The 17016-nt window shown below is 35.1% G+C and overlaps 2 protein-coding genes across 7 annotated transcripts in view; both read left to right on the top strand.

The window, feature by feature from the left end:
- Positions 1-9278, top strand: part of epb41l5 (erythrocyte membrane protein band 4.1 like 5) — a 48507-nt gene extending 39229 nt beyond the window's left edge. For 2 of the 6 annotated variants that reach the window (XM_073845419.1, XM_073845417.1), the window contains exons 20-26: positions 580-644; positions 755-877; positions 3679-3760; positions 5415-5492; positions 5653-5712; positions 6160-6284; positions 7693-9278. In XM_073845419.1, the coding sequence (XP_073701520.1) occupies positions 580-644; positions 755-877; positions 3679-3760; positions 5415-5492; positions 5653-5712; positions 6160-6284; positions 7693-7759 (600 nt within the window). In that variant the 3' untranslated portion in view covers positions 7760-9278. The remainder of the gene's footprint in view (positions 1-579; positions 645-754; positions 878-3678; positions 3761-5414; positions 5493-5652; positions 5713-6159; positions 6285-7692) is intronic. The other 4 variants (XM_073845418.1, XM_073845421.1, XM_073845420.1 and 1 more) reach the window with 4 other exon arrangements.
- Positions 9279-11839: 2561 nt separating this feature from the next.
- Positions 11840-17016, top strand: part of ramp1 (receptor activity modifying protein 1) — a 47659-nt gene continuing 42482 nt past the window's right edge. Inside the window, exon 1 of the mRNA XM_073846262.1 lies at positions 11840-12210. Within this exon, the coding sequence (XP_073702363.1) occupies positions 12165-12210 (46 nt within the window). The 5' untranslated portion in view covers positions 11840-12164. The remainder of the gene's footprint in view (positions 12211-17016) is intronic.

Raw genomic sequence — 17016 nt, 5'->3', positions numbered from 1 at the left:
GACACTATTAATGGGGAATCATTTCACTAGATTCTTTTAAAAAACGCACATTCATTCATAAACGAAAACACTGCTGTGTTTGAGTGGAGATGCGCAGTGGCTCAGTTTTGACTTGTTTCAGACTATTTTTAATCAGGCAATAGTGTTATAGTCAGACAAATACTTAACAAAAACTTAATATTAACTTCGTTTATGTAACTGTTGTATCAAATCAATATCTCATTTACCAACTCCCTTAAAAATTACTAAAAGCTGTCACTCATTTTAGTTCATCGCGATCACATAAAGTTCCATTATAAATCAACTAAGCTCTCTACACTGAACAATGAATCTCTTATTTATACTCTCTCTACACTTTGTTTTTTTAGAAATGTCTGTGATACATTACTCAACATTGCAAAAATACATAGAAACCTTTGAAGCTCTCCTCAGCGCAAACACAAATATGCTGATTGGGTCAGTCGCACATGGTGCTCCTAAATATTTTTCCTAGTCGCACGCAGTAGTTTTCAGTCCCAAATGCAGGTGAAATGGTTCCACTGTAGAGCCCTGGTTTTGTAAATGTTCATCTCTGTTTAGGATTCTAGAGATGAGCCTGGACAGACTCCAGACAAGAACTGTAACCTGCAGGAGGCAGCAGCCAGGTATGATGTGTTTGTGACTTGTTGTAACAGTTGGGCACAAATAACCATGAGCAGTTACGAAATAGTTGCTTACTGTTTTAATAATGCAAAGAAGTCTGTCTTTTTATCAGATTGACTGGCCGTGGGGGGCGTATGGGAAGCACAACCTCTCTGCCAGTGAGTGGGAAAGCAGAGCGCCAGGAGTCCTGGGATCTGCTCAAACAGCCAGGCCTACTGCCCTGCTCTACCAGCAGGTGAGAACACAGCACTTAAAACCTAGTCAAAGTACAGTGAGAAGATTGTACTACAAAGAAGCATTGCTTTGTTGTTTGAGTGTGTGGATTAAGACATAGTAGGGCCATGTGAGTGACCCTGTGGGTCTATAATCCTCCTGGGACAGAGTCTGAGGCAGTGGAGCACAAGCAGGCAGAAACTGGGGCACACCCAGATTAAAGGGGCCACCTGGTCCTCCCATCAACAAGCCAGGACTTGTTTTATTTCCTCTGTACAGTATATGATCATACACTACCTTTCAAAAGTTTGGGGTCATAATGTTTTTTTTTTTTTCAGTAAGGTAAACTGATGAGAGAAAAATACAGTAAATACTGTTACAAAGGATTTATATTTAAAATAAATGCTATTCTTTTGAATAATATATGGATATAAAATAAATTTGCAAAAAAAATTGTTGCAGTTAGAATTAAATCTTTTATGCTGGTATATTATTTGGTTTAATCTTACAGAGAAATATTCTGCCATATCTGTCCTGCCCTGTTCACTCCCAACTTGCAGAAAATTATTGGAAAAGGTTTTCTTTTTTTTTTTTTGACACTTTTTGTTTCATTGTGACATTTATAAATGTAACATTACTGTGAGAATTTGCGCGACAAACAATACAATGTTACAAAATATAATGCAAGTTTTAATATTGATAAGAAATGTTTCTTAAGCATTAAATCAGCATATTAGAATGATTTCTGAAGGATCATGTGACACTGAAGTAATGACTGTTGGAGTAATGGCTGCTGAATACACTTTGTACTTTTTAAAATTTTAAAACTGACAACATTTTGTAGTAATATTTCACAGTATTACTGTTTTAACTGTATTTTTTCCTGGATGTTTACATATAGTCCACAAGAGAAAATAATAGATGAATTTATAAAAATGAACCTGTTCAAAAGTTTGCATTCCGTTGATTCTTAATACTGTGTTGTTGCCTGAATGATCCACAGCTGTGTTTTGTTTTGTTTAGTAATAGTCCCTTGTTTGCCCTGAACATCTAAACTTCCTGCTGTTCTTCAGGTCCCACAAATTCTTTGGTTTTCCAGCATTTTTGTGTATTTTAACCCTTTCCAACGATGACTGTATGATTTTGAGATCCATCTTTTTACACTGAAGACAACTGAGGTATTCCTATGCAATATTCCTATTACAGAAGGTTCAAATGCTCACTGATGCTCCAGAAGGTAACACGATGCATTAAGAGCTTTTGAATTTGAAGACCAGGGTAAATCTTCTGTTGCCTCTTAATTCATGGTTTTTCCTTCTGGAGCATCAATGAGCATTTGAACCTTCTGTAATAGTTGCATAGAAGTCCCTCAGTTGTCCTCTGTGTAAAAAGATGGATCTCAAAATCATAAAGTCATTGTTGGAAAGGGTTCAACTACACAAAAATGCTGGAAAACCCAAGAATTTGTGGGACCTGAAGGATTTTTCATAAGAACAGCAGGCAGTTTAACTGTTCTGGACAAACAAGGGACTCATGAACAACTATAACTAAACGAAAAAACAGCTGTGGGTCATTTAGGTAACAACATAGTATTAAGAATCAAGGGGATGTAAACAGGGTCACATTTTTATATTTTCAACTATTTTCTCTTGTGAACTGTATGTAAACATGCCATGTGAAATGTCTTATTTAGGTCAATACCAAATAAACAACATGCATTTTGTATGATCCATCTTATTTTGGTAAAATAATTAACATTTTGCAGATTCTGAAAGGGGAAAGTAAACTTTTGACCTCAACTGTATTTTATTTTTCTAACTGACAGCATGATCACAGATGATATCCATAAACCGTACTAGGAATTGAACCCAGAACATTTCATAATGTAGCCTGTGATTTACAGCTCATTGTTGCCATCTAGTGTCAACTGTTGATATGCAGTAACAGATGGGTCATGTGTCTGTGATCTGCCTGGAAACGTTTTCTTATGTAACCACATGTACTCATGCTAGAGATTGACTGCATGATTAGCTGTGTACATTGACCTGGAACCCTTCAGCTCTGATAGTCACATGATAAAAACAAAGAGTGTCTTAATGTGGAAGATTTTTTTTCTCTTTCCAACATCACATTTAGATGTCTGTAGAATCAAATAAACATTGTGTGATTGATGGTTACAATTATATACAATATGAAAATTAGGTGTTACAGAAAGGAACCAGAGATTAAATTATAATTCACTACTGATGCCTGCATCAGATGCTCAATTTGTAGACCCCAAAATTATAGGTTTGACACACACTGGCAAACTCTGCTGCCAAATGTGTAAATAATTTGTACCTTTACAATGGTACACACTTTGTCAGGACTCACTGGAACGCCGCTCTGCTCTGGTGGGAAGCAGTCCAAATGTGCACACATACACACACACACAACCCTATAATCAACTGTAATCACAAAGTGACCTTCAGTCATTTCCTAAAACACTTCATACAAGGTGTTTATAAGGTTCATTCAAGGGTGAACATTGTGATTTCCTGTGAGATTTCTTTTGAATGAACACTAATGAATAGCTTGAGAGGTGCTTTGAAATGCTCAAAGGTTTTCAGTGTCTTTGTGTTCATTTCCAGTGCTCAAAATCAAAAGGTTTGTGTCCAGAGCTCTTCTCAATAGGACCTCAATAGGACAAGAAGGAACTGAACATTTTCATCCACAGCTACAACCGCCATTGTTTTATCATATACGGCAGCTTCAAGATTCACTCAGAAAAAAGACTTGCGTTTATTCATGAAAGTGCTCACTCTATTCATTGTCTGTCCTCAGCTTGGAAGAGAATGCGGATGACTTCATCTCTTCTGTGCCGACTCTATCATCAGATCTAGTGAATGAAGCCCAGTCATCCAAGGTAACAAAAGTGGCTTAATGTCATTCCAGCTGCTGGCACACTGTAACAAGAGTCCACAGCAGCTGTCAGCATACACCATCATTTACTCACTCACCACTGAAACATGCTCTCCTATTCAGAGAAAATAAATCAGGCAAAACATCACTTTTATTTTCTTTGGCTGTCAAAGTGTGTTGAGGTTTTGCTGTTTACTCAGTGGTTCATCATGATTGTCAATACAGTGCTGTGGGGATGGCAACCCTTAGTTAGCATCCTCTGGTTCCCTCGACAGAAAGCCAATAGGATTTTTTCCCTTGGCTTTTGAATTATGCAGAAAATAAGATCTGTGACCCATAAAAATTGTAATCCACCACAACTTTTATGAATTTTGTAGCCTAATTACAGTCAACAAAAGTAAAAGGCTAAAGTTAGGCTATAAACGAACTACACTATGGTCGCAGAACAATTAAACATTTACACTTGGGGAAAGTTTGCAAGACCGTGACTATAAACACAAGGATGTAAAAGACTCATGAGTAGATAGGCTTTCCTGCTCTGCATGCTGATGTTTAATGTCACTGACAAAAAAAAAAAAAAAAAAAAATCACCAATAGTGTATTATTGTATTAGTTTTGTTATATAATAAAACTTGAAAATATCTTGACCTTTTGTAAACCACAGACTTCACTTTCAGATAACTAGAACCCCACTGCCTTCAAGATGATGCAACTCGCATCCACCTCACCATGCCACATTTGCTGTTTACTTATATTTGTATCCATTTATATTGAATAGTCTCCCTTTCTGTCTCCATTAAAGTCTTTTTGTTTTCGAAGAATTACAAAAGCTGTTTCACTGCAAAAAATGCGTCTTTTCCAGCGAAAATATAGAAAAATTCTTAAATCAAGAAGGGGTTTCTAGATGAGTAAAAATGATTGTCTTGTTTTCAGAAAAAACAAGTCAAAATTAAGTGAATTTTTGCTTGAAACAAGCAAAATAATCTGCCACTGTTTGAAATGAGATTTTTTTGATTACCCCATTCCTGCAGGAAATGTTAATCTAGTCTAGAGCTGCATGATTCTGAATAAATTGAGAGTCATGATAATTTTGTTGCCTAATTCTATTCAAAAATTATTTTTAAAAAATTGTTTGAATGAACGATTCAATGACTTACTCACATACTTGTTCTATTACTAAATGAATCAGCATTTTTGAACGAATCTCTTAAATGAATGATTCAATAACACCTAGTGATGAAACACAGTAAAACACATGTTATTTAAAGAGCCATTTTGAAGTAAAAATTACTTTCAAAAGGTGATTTGCTCTATTTTAATTGCTACCATGGACATCAGTATTTATATTTGAAATGTAAACTTTTTTATCTGAGTACTTCTGTGATATGAATTAAATAATACTGTCTGGTTGTGTTTGAGAAGCCGTTTCATACTCAAACATGAGAACTGCTCTCTCTTTTTCAGCGGCATTGTAAATGTTCTGATATGACTTTGTCAGAGGTTTAAGACACAGACAAATCGTTGTCATTTAGAAATAAGATTGCATGGGTGTTTCAATCAAGATCGGGATCTTTTAAAGATTAATCATGCAGCTCTGGTTATTGAATGTGCTTTTTGGTTGGCATTCGCTTTAGAGCTCATGGCTTTTTACAATGCAGGTCAAAGTTCAGGATCCTGAGCCGCTGACAGCCCCTCTGACTGATAACCTGATAGACTTCACAGACCCCATCCCTGTAGTAAGTTCAGCACTGCAGCTCTAAATATGCTTGTAATGCTTGTAGTCAGCAAAAGTTTACTGTTTGACTATGTCATATGGTACAATAATGTGTGTTTTCTTTAGGTGTTTCCACATTGTTGAAGTAGCAATATTTTATTAAAATGTTTGATTTGACACAGGTGCCAGTTCCCAAACCCACAATCACTCCTCGATGGATCATTCCAGCTTCAGCACCTATAGTGAGTTGACCTCTTTAATGTCATTTAAAAGCATTTTGATGAAATTACACCAAAATCTGATAATGGATTGATTAAATACTCTGAATATGATACATTAGGTATGGTTTAACAGTACCTCCAACTGACTGTAGCAATTACAGAGTTTTAGCTTTTTTTCCTCATGAGGACTCCAGAGATGCAGATCCATGCCTCACTGTAGAAGAACAGCAACATCACCGAAGCATTTGCACATGGATGCTTCTGCATATTTCTCCGCAGCTCTGTAGATGCACTTATGTAGATTTATAGATAAGAAGCTTTCCTATTGCTGCTGATGATATTGACCCAGATGACTCCCTTTCAAGCCACATGTTTGATGGAGTCTACATTTTCATTACCCTCACTTCTCCCATTTCTAGTAGTTGATTTAGGGACTAACTGTCCCCCTACTTCCTCTCTCACCTCTAGCAGTCTGGCACCTTTACTAACGGCCTCCTTGACTGTACAGCAAAGATGTCATCTCACCATCCTGAAGGAGCTGCTATTTCCTCACTCCCCCATCTCTCTCACACTCACAATGTGATTGCCACCAGGTGTGTTTCATCCTTGCCTTATTAGCTTTCTCTGCTCTGTTGAGAATGACAGTTGTTCTGTTACTTTCCTTAGCAATCAGATTCACTATTTTCAACTTTGTAGATCATAAAACCAAGAGGAGCTGTAATTTCACCATTATGTGTTTCTACACTGACAGCCACTCCAAAGTAGTAGTGTATTCATTTGAATTCACAAGCATTCAAACGTTTGGGGACAGTAAGAACAGTTTAAAGTTTTTGAAAAGATTCTTATGCTCACCAATGATTTATTTGATCAAAAATAGGAATACAGTGAAATATTAAATTTTTTTTAAATTACGCCAGTCTTCGTTGTCACATGATCCTTCTGAATTGTCTTATTTGGTGCCCAAGTAACATAATGATTATGATGTAAACTCATAATTGCGAGTTACAAAGTCAGAATTGCAAGTTATAAACTCACAATTTGCCTTTTTTTTTCTCAGAATCACGATTGAGTTATTAAAGTCAGAATTGTGTCAGAAACTCGCATTTGTGAGTCAGAACTGCGAGATATGAACTCGCAATTGCGAGATATGAACTCACATTTGCAAGAAAAAGTTGGAATTGCGAGATATAAACTTGCATTTGCGAGAAAAGAATGAATTGCAAGATATAAACTCACAATTGCCAGAAAAAGTCAGAATTGCGAGAAACAAGCTCGAGAAAAAGTCAGAATTCCTAGATCCAAACTTGCATTTGCGAGAAAAAAGTCAGAATTGCGAGGAAAAAAATCGGAATTGCGAAATATAAGTTGCGAAAAGTCAGAATTGTGGTGTACAAGCTCGCATTTGTGTCAGAATTGTGAGACAAACTCACAGTTGCAAGAAAAGAATCTAAATTACGAGATACAAACTCGCATTTGAGAAAAAAAAATCTGAATTATGAAATATACAAGATATAAATTCGCAGTTGCAGGAAATGTCTGAATTGCGAGATACAAACTAACATTTGCGAGAATTTCAGAATTGCAAGAAAGTCCGAATTTTTATCACAATTCCACATTTTTTCTCGCAATTGTGAGTTTATAGCATGCAAAATTCAGAATTGTGACATAAAAAGTCGCAATAAGCTTTTTATTATTTGTTCAGTGGCAGAAACAGACACTTTTGTAACATTATTAATGTATTTGCTGTTATTTTTGATCAATTTAATGCATTCTTGCTAAATAAAAGTACTGTCTTAAATTCAAACTGACCCCAAACATTTGAACAGTAGTGTGTTTTTGCATGTAACATATAAATTGCAAACAAAACAAAACAAAAAAAAACAAGCAGTGCAGCAAATATTATTATTATTATTATTTTTTTTTTATTATTTAATTATGTTAAGTTTGTTTTTAACTCTGCTTCTGATTGTAACTGCCAATTGTTGAATTGATCTTTGACAGCATTGTGGCTCACCCAATCAAGGACGACAACCACAAGCCCAAAGGTCTGCTGACCACTGAACTCTGAGAGCAACATGAGCACATGCCCAGCACCTGTCACTGGACTATCAAAAGTTTTCCTACATTCCAGTGCCCTCATAATGCAGGCACAGACAACTGGACTCTGGGCATGCTTGGGGTTGCAATTTCGTCTTGAAGAATGCTGGCTTTTGACAGATGGCATCCGCAAGCCTAAATCTCAACGCTGTTGACCAAGAATAAAAGATCTGAACTCAATTTTAAGTGCACAAAGGACTAACAGCAGGGTCCAGTGTTTGGGGACCACCAATCCTTTTATAACTTTTTATACCTCTTTTGAGTGACTCTATACAGCCCTTTGGTGTAGCAGAAGCACATAAATGACCCAGTCCTGTTGTGACGGGATGTTTGATCATCTAGAATGTTTGATCCACCTACTGTCCACTTCCTGTTCAGATGACTGTGAAAGAGCTTGTGAACCCCCTTGGATCACAATGCATCGCATTGACTATTTTTAGAAACTGGAGTAGTTTTTCCTACAGAAATTCTATTTTTTAATCTTTTTGCCTTTCTTTTGCTCTGCTTTCTATGTTCTTATGAAGTAGCTGCATTCATTATTACACTTTTAAGTACTGTACTCTAAACTGCACAGTTGTTAGAGCACTATTGTGTAGCATTGGGCAACTCATGAAGTCATTGAGCCAAGATATGCTGGTTGTTGAACCTTTTATCAAGACTGTTTTTATCCATACATAGTAGTTATGAACTGCATTATTTTAATAGCTCATACAAGATTTTAAATGTACATGGACATATTACAACATAACATTACAGTGTAATTTGTCATCTACTGTGTTTAACTGAAATATTTCACTGGTTGTTCTGTGTAGTCTGTAAATGCAGTTCTTAAGTGTGCTTCGCTGTGTTTAAAAATGCTGTATTAGATGTTATTTTTGAGACACGGGAGCAGCTGAGACCTCTGTCACCCACTGGCTCATACAGTATCAAAACTGCGAAAGACTTGGACCATGTAGACAAACTAAAATGTTATACACTGTGATACAATGAAGGGAAAAAAAATTCACGACTTGCAATCTGCCAGTGGTTGCCGCAAATGAGTGGCCTTTCATGGACCCTTCCTCCTCCACGGCAAGTTTCACAAGCATTGGCTGCTGTTTTTCAGAACACTGAAAAGTACGTCATTGGTGTAATCACTGGATCTGAAATCACTGGGACGAAATGTTTAGAGGTCAAATTTTAACTTTTTATACAGTCAATTCTTGTAAATAATTATAAGTCGGATTTCTTAAAGTTGTTTATATGGTCTGTCTGTTCTGATTTGCTCTGTCTTTAGTGGAAGTGCTCAGTCACAGAAGGCAGTTGTAGCTGAAATCCGTTCATATGCTAATCGTTTTGTTCTCCAAGTCTCACACTGTAGGCGTTTTTACATATATTAATGATCTGTAGATGTCACTGCAATGATCTGTTTATATCAGTACACTGACTGTAAGCCTTGTCATTTTGTATAATGTGACATTCCACAAGTAAAAGATATTTTAACAATGTAATTGGACCAGTGCTTTGTGTACATGCAGTGTGTGTGTGTGTGTGTGTATGTACAGTTGGGGTCAAAAGTTTACATACACCTTGCAGAATCTGTAAAATGTTAATCATTTTATAAAAATAAGAGGGTTAATACAAAATGCATGTTATTTTTTTAGTACTGACCTGAATAGGATATTTCACATAAAAGACGTTTACATATAGTCCACAAGAGAAAATAAGTTGAATTTTTTTTATTTCCCCGTTCAAAAGTTTACATACGCTTGATTATTAATCCTGTGTAGTTACCTTAATGATCTGTTTTTTTTGTTTGTTTGTTTAGTGATAGTTGTTCATGAGTCACTTGTTTCTTCTAAACGGTTAGGCTGCCCACTATTCTTCAAAAAAAAAAAAAATCATTCAGGTCCCACAAATACTTTGGTTTTTCAGCATTTTTGAACCCTTTCCAACAATTACTGTATGACTTTGAGATCCATCTTTTCACACTGAGGACAACTGAGGGACTTGTACGCAACTATTACAGAAGGTTCAAATGCTCATTAATGAAGTTTTCAGCTTCTGTAATAGTTGCATATGAGTCCTTCAGTTGTCCTCAGTGTGAAAAGATGGATCTCAAAATAGTCATTTTTGGAAAGAGTTCAAATACACAAAAATGCTAAAAAACCAAAGAATCTGTTACCTTGAAGGACTTTACTGAAGAACAGCAGGCAGCTTAACTGTTCAGGACAAACAAGGGTCATTTGTTTTAAGCTCATTATTTTCTTCTGTGGACTATATGTAAACGTCTTTTATGTGAAATATCTTATTCAGGTCAGTACTAAATAAAAAATAGCATGCATTTTTGTAGGTCCCTCTTATTTTGGTAAAATAATTACCATTTTGCAGATTCTGCAAGGTGTATGTGAACTTTTGACCTCAACTGTATATGGACAATTGAATTTTATCTTAATGTGACTGTAAAAGTGAGGATTGTAAATTTTTTTTTTTTAGATGTTACAGTTTGCTTGATTATAATTTTTAAATTGTTCAAAGTCTTTTTATAATTTAATCTCATACATGTTGCTTATATTAATCCAGTATTTGTTGTTAAACCTATATGGCTTGTTTACTGCATAAAAGGGAAATTCAGTTAACTTTAGGATGTGTTAGAAAATTAAATTAACCTAATCTACTCGACAAAGACTGTACCTTAGGTTTAAGACTGAACTGTAATGGACCTGGTCAGGCAGAAGAAACCTTACAACAAGTTGTGCAAAAGGAAAGAATTTCATTCAGGTTAAGTATACAAAAATATCCCCAAAGGAAGAAGTAACAATTAATTGTGGCAAAAGAAAAAAAAACTGAAAAGAATTATTGATTGAACCTAGAACCATGGACTCAACAACTAAAACAGTAGAATCTATTCAAGTTTGCATCTGTGCATCTAGATTAGAAACATGTTGCTATAAGGTTATTGTGTTTTCAAGTTTGTCATGTCTGTTTTCCCGAGGTTTTTCCTACAGTGTGGCTAAACAGCAGCAGGTGGAGCCAGAGCTCTTCATGATCTAGATGAGTCAAACTTGAGATCCATTGTAAATTCACAACTTTACGAATTAGTGATAGTGATGATCATTCAAGATACTTTTCAGTTTCTGTTGTTGTTCGCCTCATATTTAAGAAAATCGGAAATTCGTTGGACTTAATTTATTGGAAAAAAAACAGCATCAGAAACAAATGCAGATCGCTGCTTCAAACTCGTTCTCACGAATTCTAACCAAACAGTTTATTTACCAAATATTTATACTTCTTTTAGTAATATTATTTTACTCATACCATCATAATAACATCATAAAAGATGAAAGTGCCATTCCCGGTCATAATTTGACACTACAAAGTTGCTTAGTTACTCAAAAAACAAATAGAACAATCTTAATACATTAATAGGGAATTGAAACATTGATACTTACATAAACTCGTTCACATGAAATCAAGTTTAATTACCTGAATTTATTAATGCTGGTATTGATTGCTTGAATAATTGATTGCACAATACTACTCGAAGCCCCGATAAGCACAACCTATTAGTTATTCTTATTAGCAGAACTGCTGCGAATGCTTTATTTCTCAGTCCAATTAATCATTGTTTTGGCAGTTCCCCCTGTAATTCAGATTGTGACCACAGAAGGCGCAAAATCTCACTTTTGATCAGCTCTTAAATTATGACATTTGTTCATTAAAATTGGCGTCAATCTATCGGAAGTTATGAGGCTAAGCTTCTTCAATTTTCGGCATTCGATAATAGCAGTCTGTGTATGTATTATATATTAACGTTACATATAAACAGTGTGTATAGTAAATTTGGAATTGACCATAAAACCCTTAGGCAGATTTTCGTAATTTTTCCCCTTCCCTTTACTTAGTGTGAACAGCACAGTAGCCTAAGTTCCAGTGGTTCCCTCACTTCTCTAATTAATTATGTTAATGTTTATTATTAGCCAGCATAAGTTGATGAGCCGTGAGGGAGGTGGCTTCCCGTTTACTGTTGCCACAAGCACAGCTCTCATCGTTTAGTTGTGCGCCTGACGCGCGCTCGAGCGCACAGCCAGACTGTCCACGAGCGACTCCAGAGAGAACTACTGAGCGCTCACACGCTTCAACTGAGCCGAGACCCATTTCAGTTGTTCATTTGAGCTTTATTCGCCACTAAACCTGTACTTTATAAAACACTGGGCATGGTGACTGAAAGGAACGGAGGAATTTTCTCTTCGGCGTCTTCAGTGGAGATTCAGCGTTGAATGAAACTGCAAAATTACCTGACAAACGCGCAGATGTGTCGAGTATCGAAAGAGTAGTGCAGTTTAATCGACTATCAACAAACAAACTTCTGTTGCTTTGACTGAGATTGACAAGTCATGGCATCAGTGTCGTGGAGACACACGCTTTTCTTCTTGGTAGTTGGTAAGTTGAACTGGTTTGTCCCGTTTATGTCTGCATTTCAAGCTGTTTCTGAAAGTTCATGCTGACTGTAAACCACCCAAGAAAGTTAAAACATCAGAACAGAAGTATACAGTAGTTTGCTTGTTTGGTTTGATAGTGGTTTATGGGAGACTGGACTAGTTGTTACAATATCTCAGTAACTGTACGGTGAGTCAGAGAACTCCTGTGTTTTTTTAGCAGTGTTTTTGTAGGTTGATTTCATACAAATACAAACCTGTCAATAATGGTTGCGCATTTTATCGTCCAACCAGAAATATAATATTTGTGCTGTAGCTCTCAGATTAAGAAGTGAACACACACTAGCATGTATTCAGGCAAGAGTCAACTATAATTAAGTCTGTTTTAGTCTGTTAGTAAGTCTAATTAAGTATGTTTTTTTTTTTTTTTTTTTGGGACAAAAGTCATTTTTAAAATAAATAGCCATTAAGTTAGCTATACAGTTGATTATAATATTTGCTAGCCAAAACAGGTATGTTGGTATGTTAAGGTGTATTCATGTACTACCAGTCAAAAGTTTTTGAACAGTATGATTTTTAATGTTTTTTTTAAGATGTCTCTTCTGCTCACCAAGTCTGCATTTAATTGATCCAAAATATGGCAAAAACAGTAATATTGTGGAATATGTTTACTATTTAAAATATCTGCTTTATATGTGAATATATTTTAAAATGTAATTTATTCCTGTGATCAAAGCTACATTATTCCAGTCTTCAGTGTCGCATGATCCTTCAGAATCAGAAATCATTTTAATATGCTGATTTGCTCCTCAAGAAACATTTTTTATTATAAATAGTTAAAACAGTACATAGATTTACCTGAAATAAGCTTTTGTAACATTATACACTATACCATTCAAAAGCTTAGAGTTAGTATATATTTTTTCTTGGGGGGGGGGGGGTTAAATTGATCAAATTGATCAAAAGTGATAATAAAGATATTTATAATGTTACAAAAGATTTATATTTCAGATAAATGCTGAAAATAAATTCTTCTGAATTTTCCATTCATCAAAGAAACTTAAAAAATTATACTGTTTTCAACTTAATAATAATAATAAATATTTTCAGCAAATCAGAATATTAGTATGATTTCTGAAGGATCATGTGACACTGAAGACTGGGGAGTAATGGTGCTAAAAATTCAGCTTTGAAATCAAAGGAATAAATTACATGTTAAAATATATTCAAATAGAAACCCTATTTTTAAATAGTAAAAATATTGTAATTTTTTTTTGGATCAAATAAATTCAGGTTCTTGAGCAGAAGAAACTTATTTATAAAAACAAGGCAAGACACTGCAGGCAAAAAAAAGTTTTTTATGTACCTGTCAATTTTGAGATTTTGGGCTTTTTGGTTTTTTTTATTTTTATTTTTCAGATCAGTGAACATCCAAAATACATTTTTAAGTGTTCCTTTTATAGCACTTTATCTATTTGTGTCTGTAGACTTCAATTACAATACATATCTTTGAAGGCTGTTTTCTCAAAATGAGATTTTTTTCTTCACTGAGCCAAAAATCTCCAGTTCAGTAACACTTACAACCACCAGACTTTACAGTTTTATTACTATCTATATTCTGAAGGTTTTTACAGAGGGCTTTGTTCATATGTAATTTGCCTGGTTTTATACAACATTTACATTATTTTTGTTCTAGCTGCTGTCAGTATTTTTTTGATTTATGAAGCGATTTACAACGAGATATCAAAAACATTAAAGTCTTAATATGTCAACAAAATGAAACAAGAATTTTGAACCTGCGTTTATCCAATGCTGAGATTGTTGTTCTAGAAATGTGTGCAAATTAGTGCATATTTAATTAGATAATGCCTCCTTTGCATATTCAAATATAACATTTCAGAAAACATTTGTGTATGTTTGTAATTCTTAATGTAATTAAGATCAATCAACTATGTAAGTCTGGTGATATCTATTAGTTATTTTTTTAACTTTATTCACCTGGGGTGTCTCGCCTTAAAAATCATACTGTTCAAAAACTTTTTTAACTGGTAGTGTAAATTAAGCCAGTAAGATGATCGGGAAAAAATGGCCCAGTTATTTTAAATTAATACCCATTACATTTTTGTTGTTTCATTTTTCATTATTTTATGTGATGTGACAACTTACCCTGTATGGTGTGACCACAATGCAAATATAGCTAGCTTGTGAAATAATGTGATCTGTAATGTTGTGTAAATTTGATCTGTCTGTAAGAGTGTAATTTTGAGAAAAAAAACATGTAACATTTGTACATAGAATACAAACTTTTTTTTTACTATGCACAGAAGTTGGAAATTATGCTGAAAGTGAAAAATCCATAAATGACAAGTCCACCCACGTATGGGTCAATTATCTAATTTTCTAATTAATAATGCATGGCAACCTCCTTCTGTTGGAAAGAATTCATTTCACACTTACCTTAACAAGCTCGCTGAGCTGTGCTGAGCATGACTAACAAGCTGCACTCGGCTTGCCTTGATTTCCTGTCACCGTTCAATTGGGATTGCTATATTTACTCTACCAAGATTCATGGCATACTTTCTTCGGAAGAATGTCTTCAATGCAAATATGAGCGATTCATTGTTGTGAGCTGACCTGACTCTCAGTCGAATAACGCACACAGATGACTCTTTCTTTGTGACAGTGACAAACGTGTATCTGCCTCTGACGGCAGTGGGAAAGTGAGGATGCTGATGGATTTACACAAGAGAAGGGAGCTCATGTAACTGCAGAGAAACATTTAAACAGTCTGTAGAAATATGTAACTCTTGAATGAACACTTCTGCTCCAGTTAAGCCTGCTATACTGTGTGTTCTATAAAATATGTAGATTTAGCCGGAGAATCTTCTGGTTTTAAAACGGCGTCAGAAAGCGTTAACGTGAACTCAGGAGGAGTGTACGTTAACTGATCTCTGAAATAAAGCCTGCTACCTACTCTACGAAAGTATGTGAGTAAAAATTAGATATGCAAGCTTGATTGGATGGGTTGCATTTTAGAAGAGGTCATAATGCAGTATGTATTCCAACAATGCAAGTATGTGTTGCATTTTCACCATTGCTGCAAAGGGCTCTGTAATGGATGCTACAGCATAATACTACTTTCATAACTAATAACGCATCTAGTTTAGTGACACAAACCTTTGATAGTAATATATTATATTATATATTACTATAGTCAAAGCAACAGCAATGTCCTGTCCTTTCCTTGGCACATTTTCCTGTCCTTTTTTATTGTCTTTCCTTTCCTTTCCTTTCCTTTCCTTTCCCATATTTTCCCATTTCTTACCTGTTTGTAGTTTGTACCTTTCCATTTCCTTTCCCCTGTCCTTTTCTTTTCTTTTGCTTTCTTTCCCTTTTTAGTCTCCGGCACATTTTCCTTACTTTTTTTTATTGTTTTTCCTTTCCTTTCCTTTCCTTTCCTTTCCTTTCCTTTCCTTTCCTTTCCTTTCCTTTCCTTTCCTTTCCTTTCCTTTCCTTTCCTTTCATTCTCCAGCACATTTTCCTGACCTTTTAATCATTTTTCCTTTCCTTTCCTTTCCTTTCCTTTCCTTTCCTTTCCTTTCCTTTCCTCTATTATTCTCCAACACATTTTCCTGACCTTTTTTGTTTATCCATTCCTTTCCTTTCATTTCCTCTCCTTTCCTTTGCTTCTAATTATCTTTTTCCCTTCTTTTTCACTTCCTTTTCCCTCGTTCCTTTCCTTTTTATTTTTTCCTATTATTCTCCAACACATTTTCCTGACCTTTTTTGTTTATCCTTTCCTTTCCTTTCCTTCTAATTTTCTTTTCCCCCTCTTTTCCACTTCCTTTTCCCCCTGTCCTTTCCTTTTCTTTTCCCAATTATTCTCTTTTTTTTATTGTTTTTCCTTTAATTTAAATTTTCCTTTCCTTTTAATTTTCTTTTCCCCTTCTTTTTCATTTAATTTTCCTTTGCTTTCCTGCTTATTTTCTATTTTATTCTCTGGCACATTTTCCTGATCTTTCCTTTCCTTTTTTCCTTTTATTCTCCAGTACATTTTCCTTTCCTTTCTAGTTCCCCTTACCCCTGTCCTGTCCTGTCCTTTCTTTTCCTTTCCTTTCCCTTTTTTCCTTTCATTTTTAGTTCCCCTTTCCTTTCCTTTCCTTTCCTTTCCTTTTAATGATCTTTTCCCCTTCTTTTTCACTTCCTTTTCCCCATTCTTTCCTTTCCCCTATTATTCTCCAAAAAATTTTCCTGATATTTTTTTATCGTTTTTCATTTCCTTTCTTTTCCTTTTCATTTTCCTTCTAATTATCTTTTCTCCTTCTTTTTCACTTCCTTTCCCCTGTCCTTTTTCTTTGCTTTCCTTCTTCTTTTCCCTTTTATTCTCCAGTACATTTTCCTTTCCTTTCCTTTCCTTTCCTTTCCTTTCCTTTCCTTTCCTTTCCTTTCCTTTCTAGTTCCCCTTTCCCCTGTCCTGTCCTTTATTTTCCTTTCCTTTCCCTTTTTTCCTTTCATTTTTAGTTCCCCTTTCCTTTCCTTTCCTTTCCTTTCCTTTCCTTTCCTTTCCTTTCCTTTCAATGATCTTTTCCCCTTCTTTTTCACTTCCTTTTCCCCATTCTTTCCTTTCCCCTATTATTCTCCAAAAATTTTCCTGATATTTTTTATCGTTTTTCATTTCCTTTCTTTTCCTTTTCATTTTCCTTCTAATTATCTTTTCTCCTTCTTTTTCACTTCCTTTCCCCTGTCCTTTTGCTTTGCTTTCCTTCTTCTTTTCCCTTTTATTCCCCTGCACATTTTCCTTTCCTTTCCT

The sequence above is a fragment of the Garra rufa genome, chromosome 8 (assembly GCF_049309525.1).
Source record: "Garra rufa chromosome 8, GarRuf1.0, whole genome shotgun sequence".
Taxonomy (NCBI): domain Eukaryota; kingdom Metazoa; phylum Chordata; class Actinopteri; order Cypriniformes; family Cyprinidae; genus Garra; species Garra rufa.
This window is presented reverse-complemented; position numbering and strand designations above follow the sequence as displayed.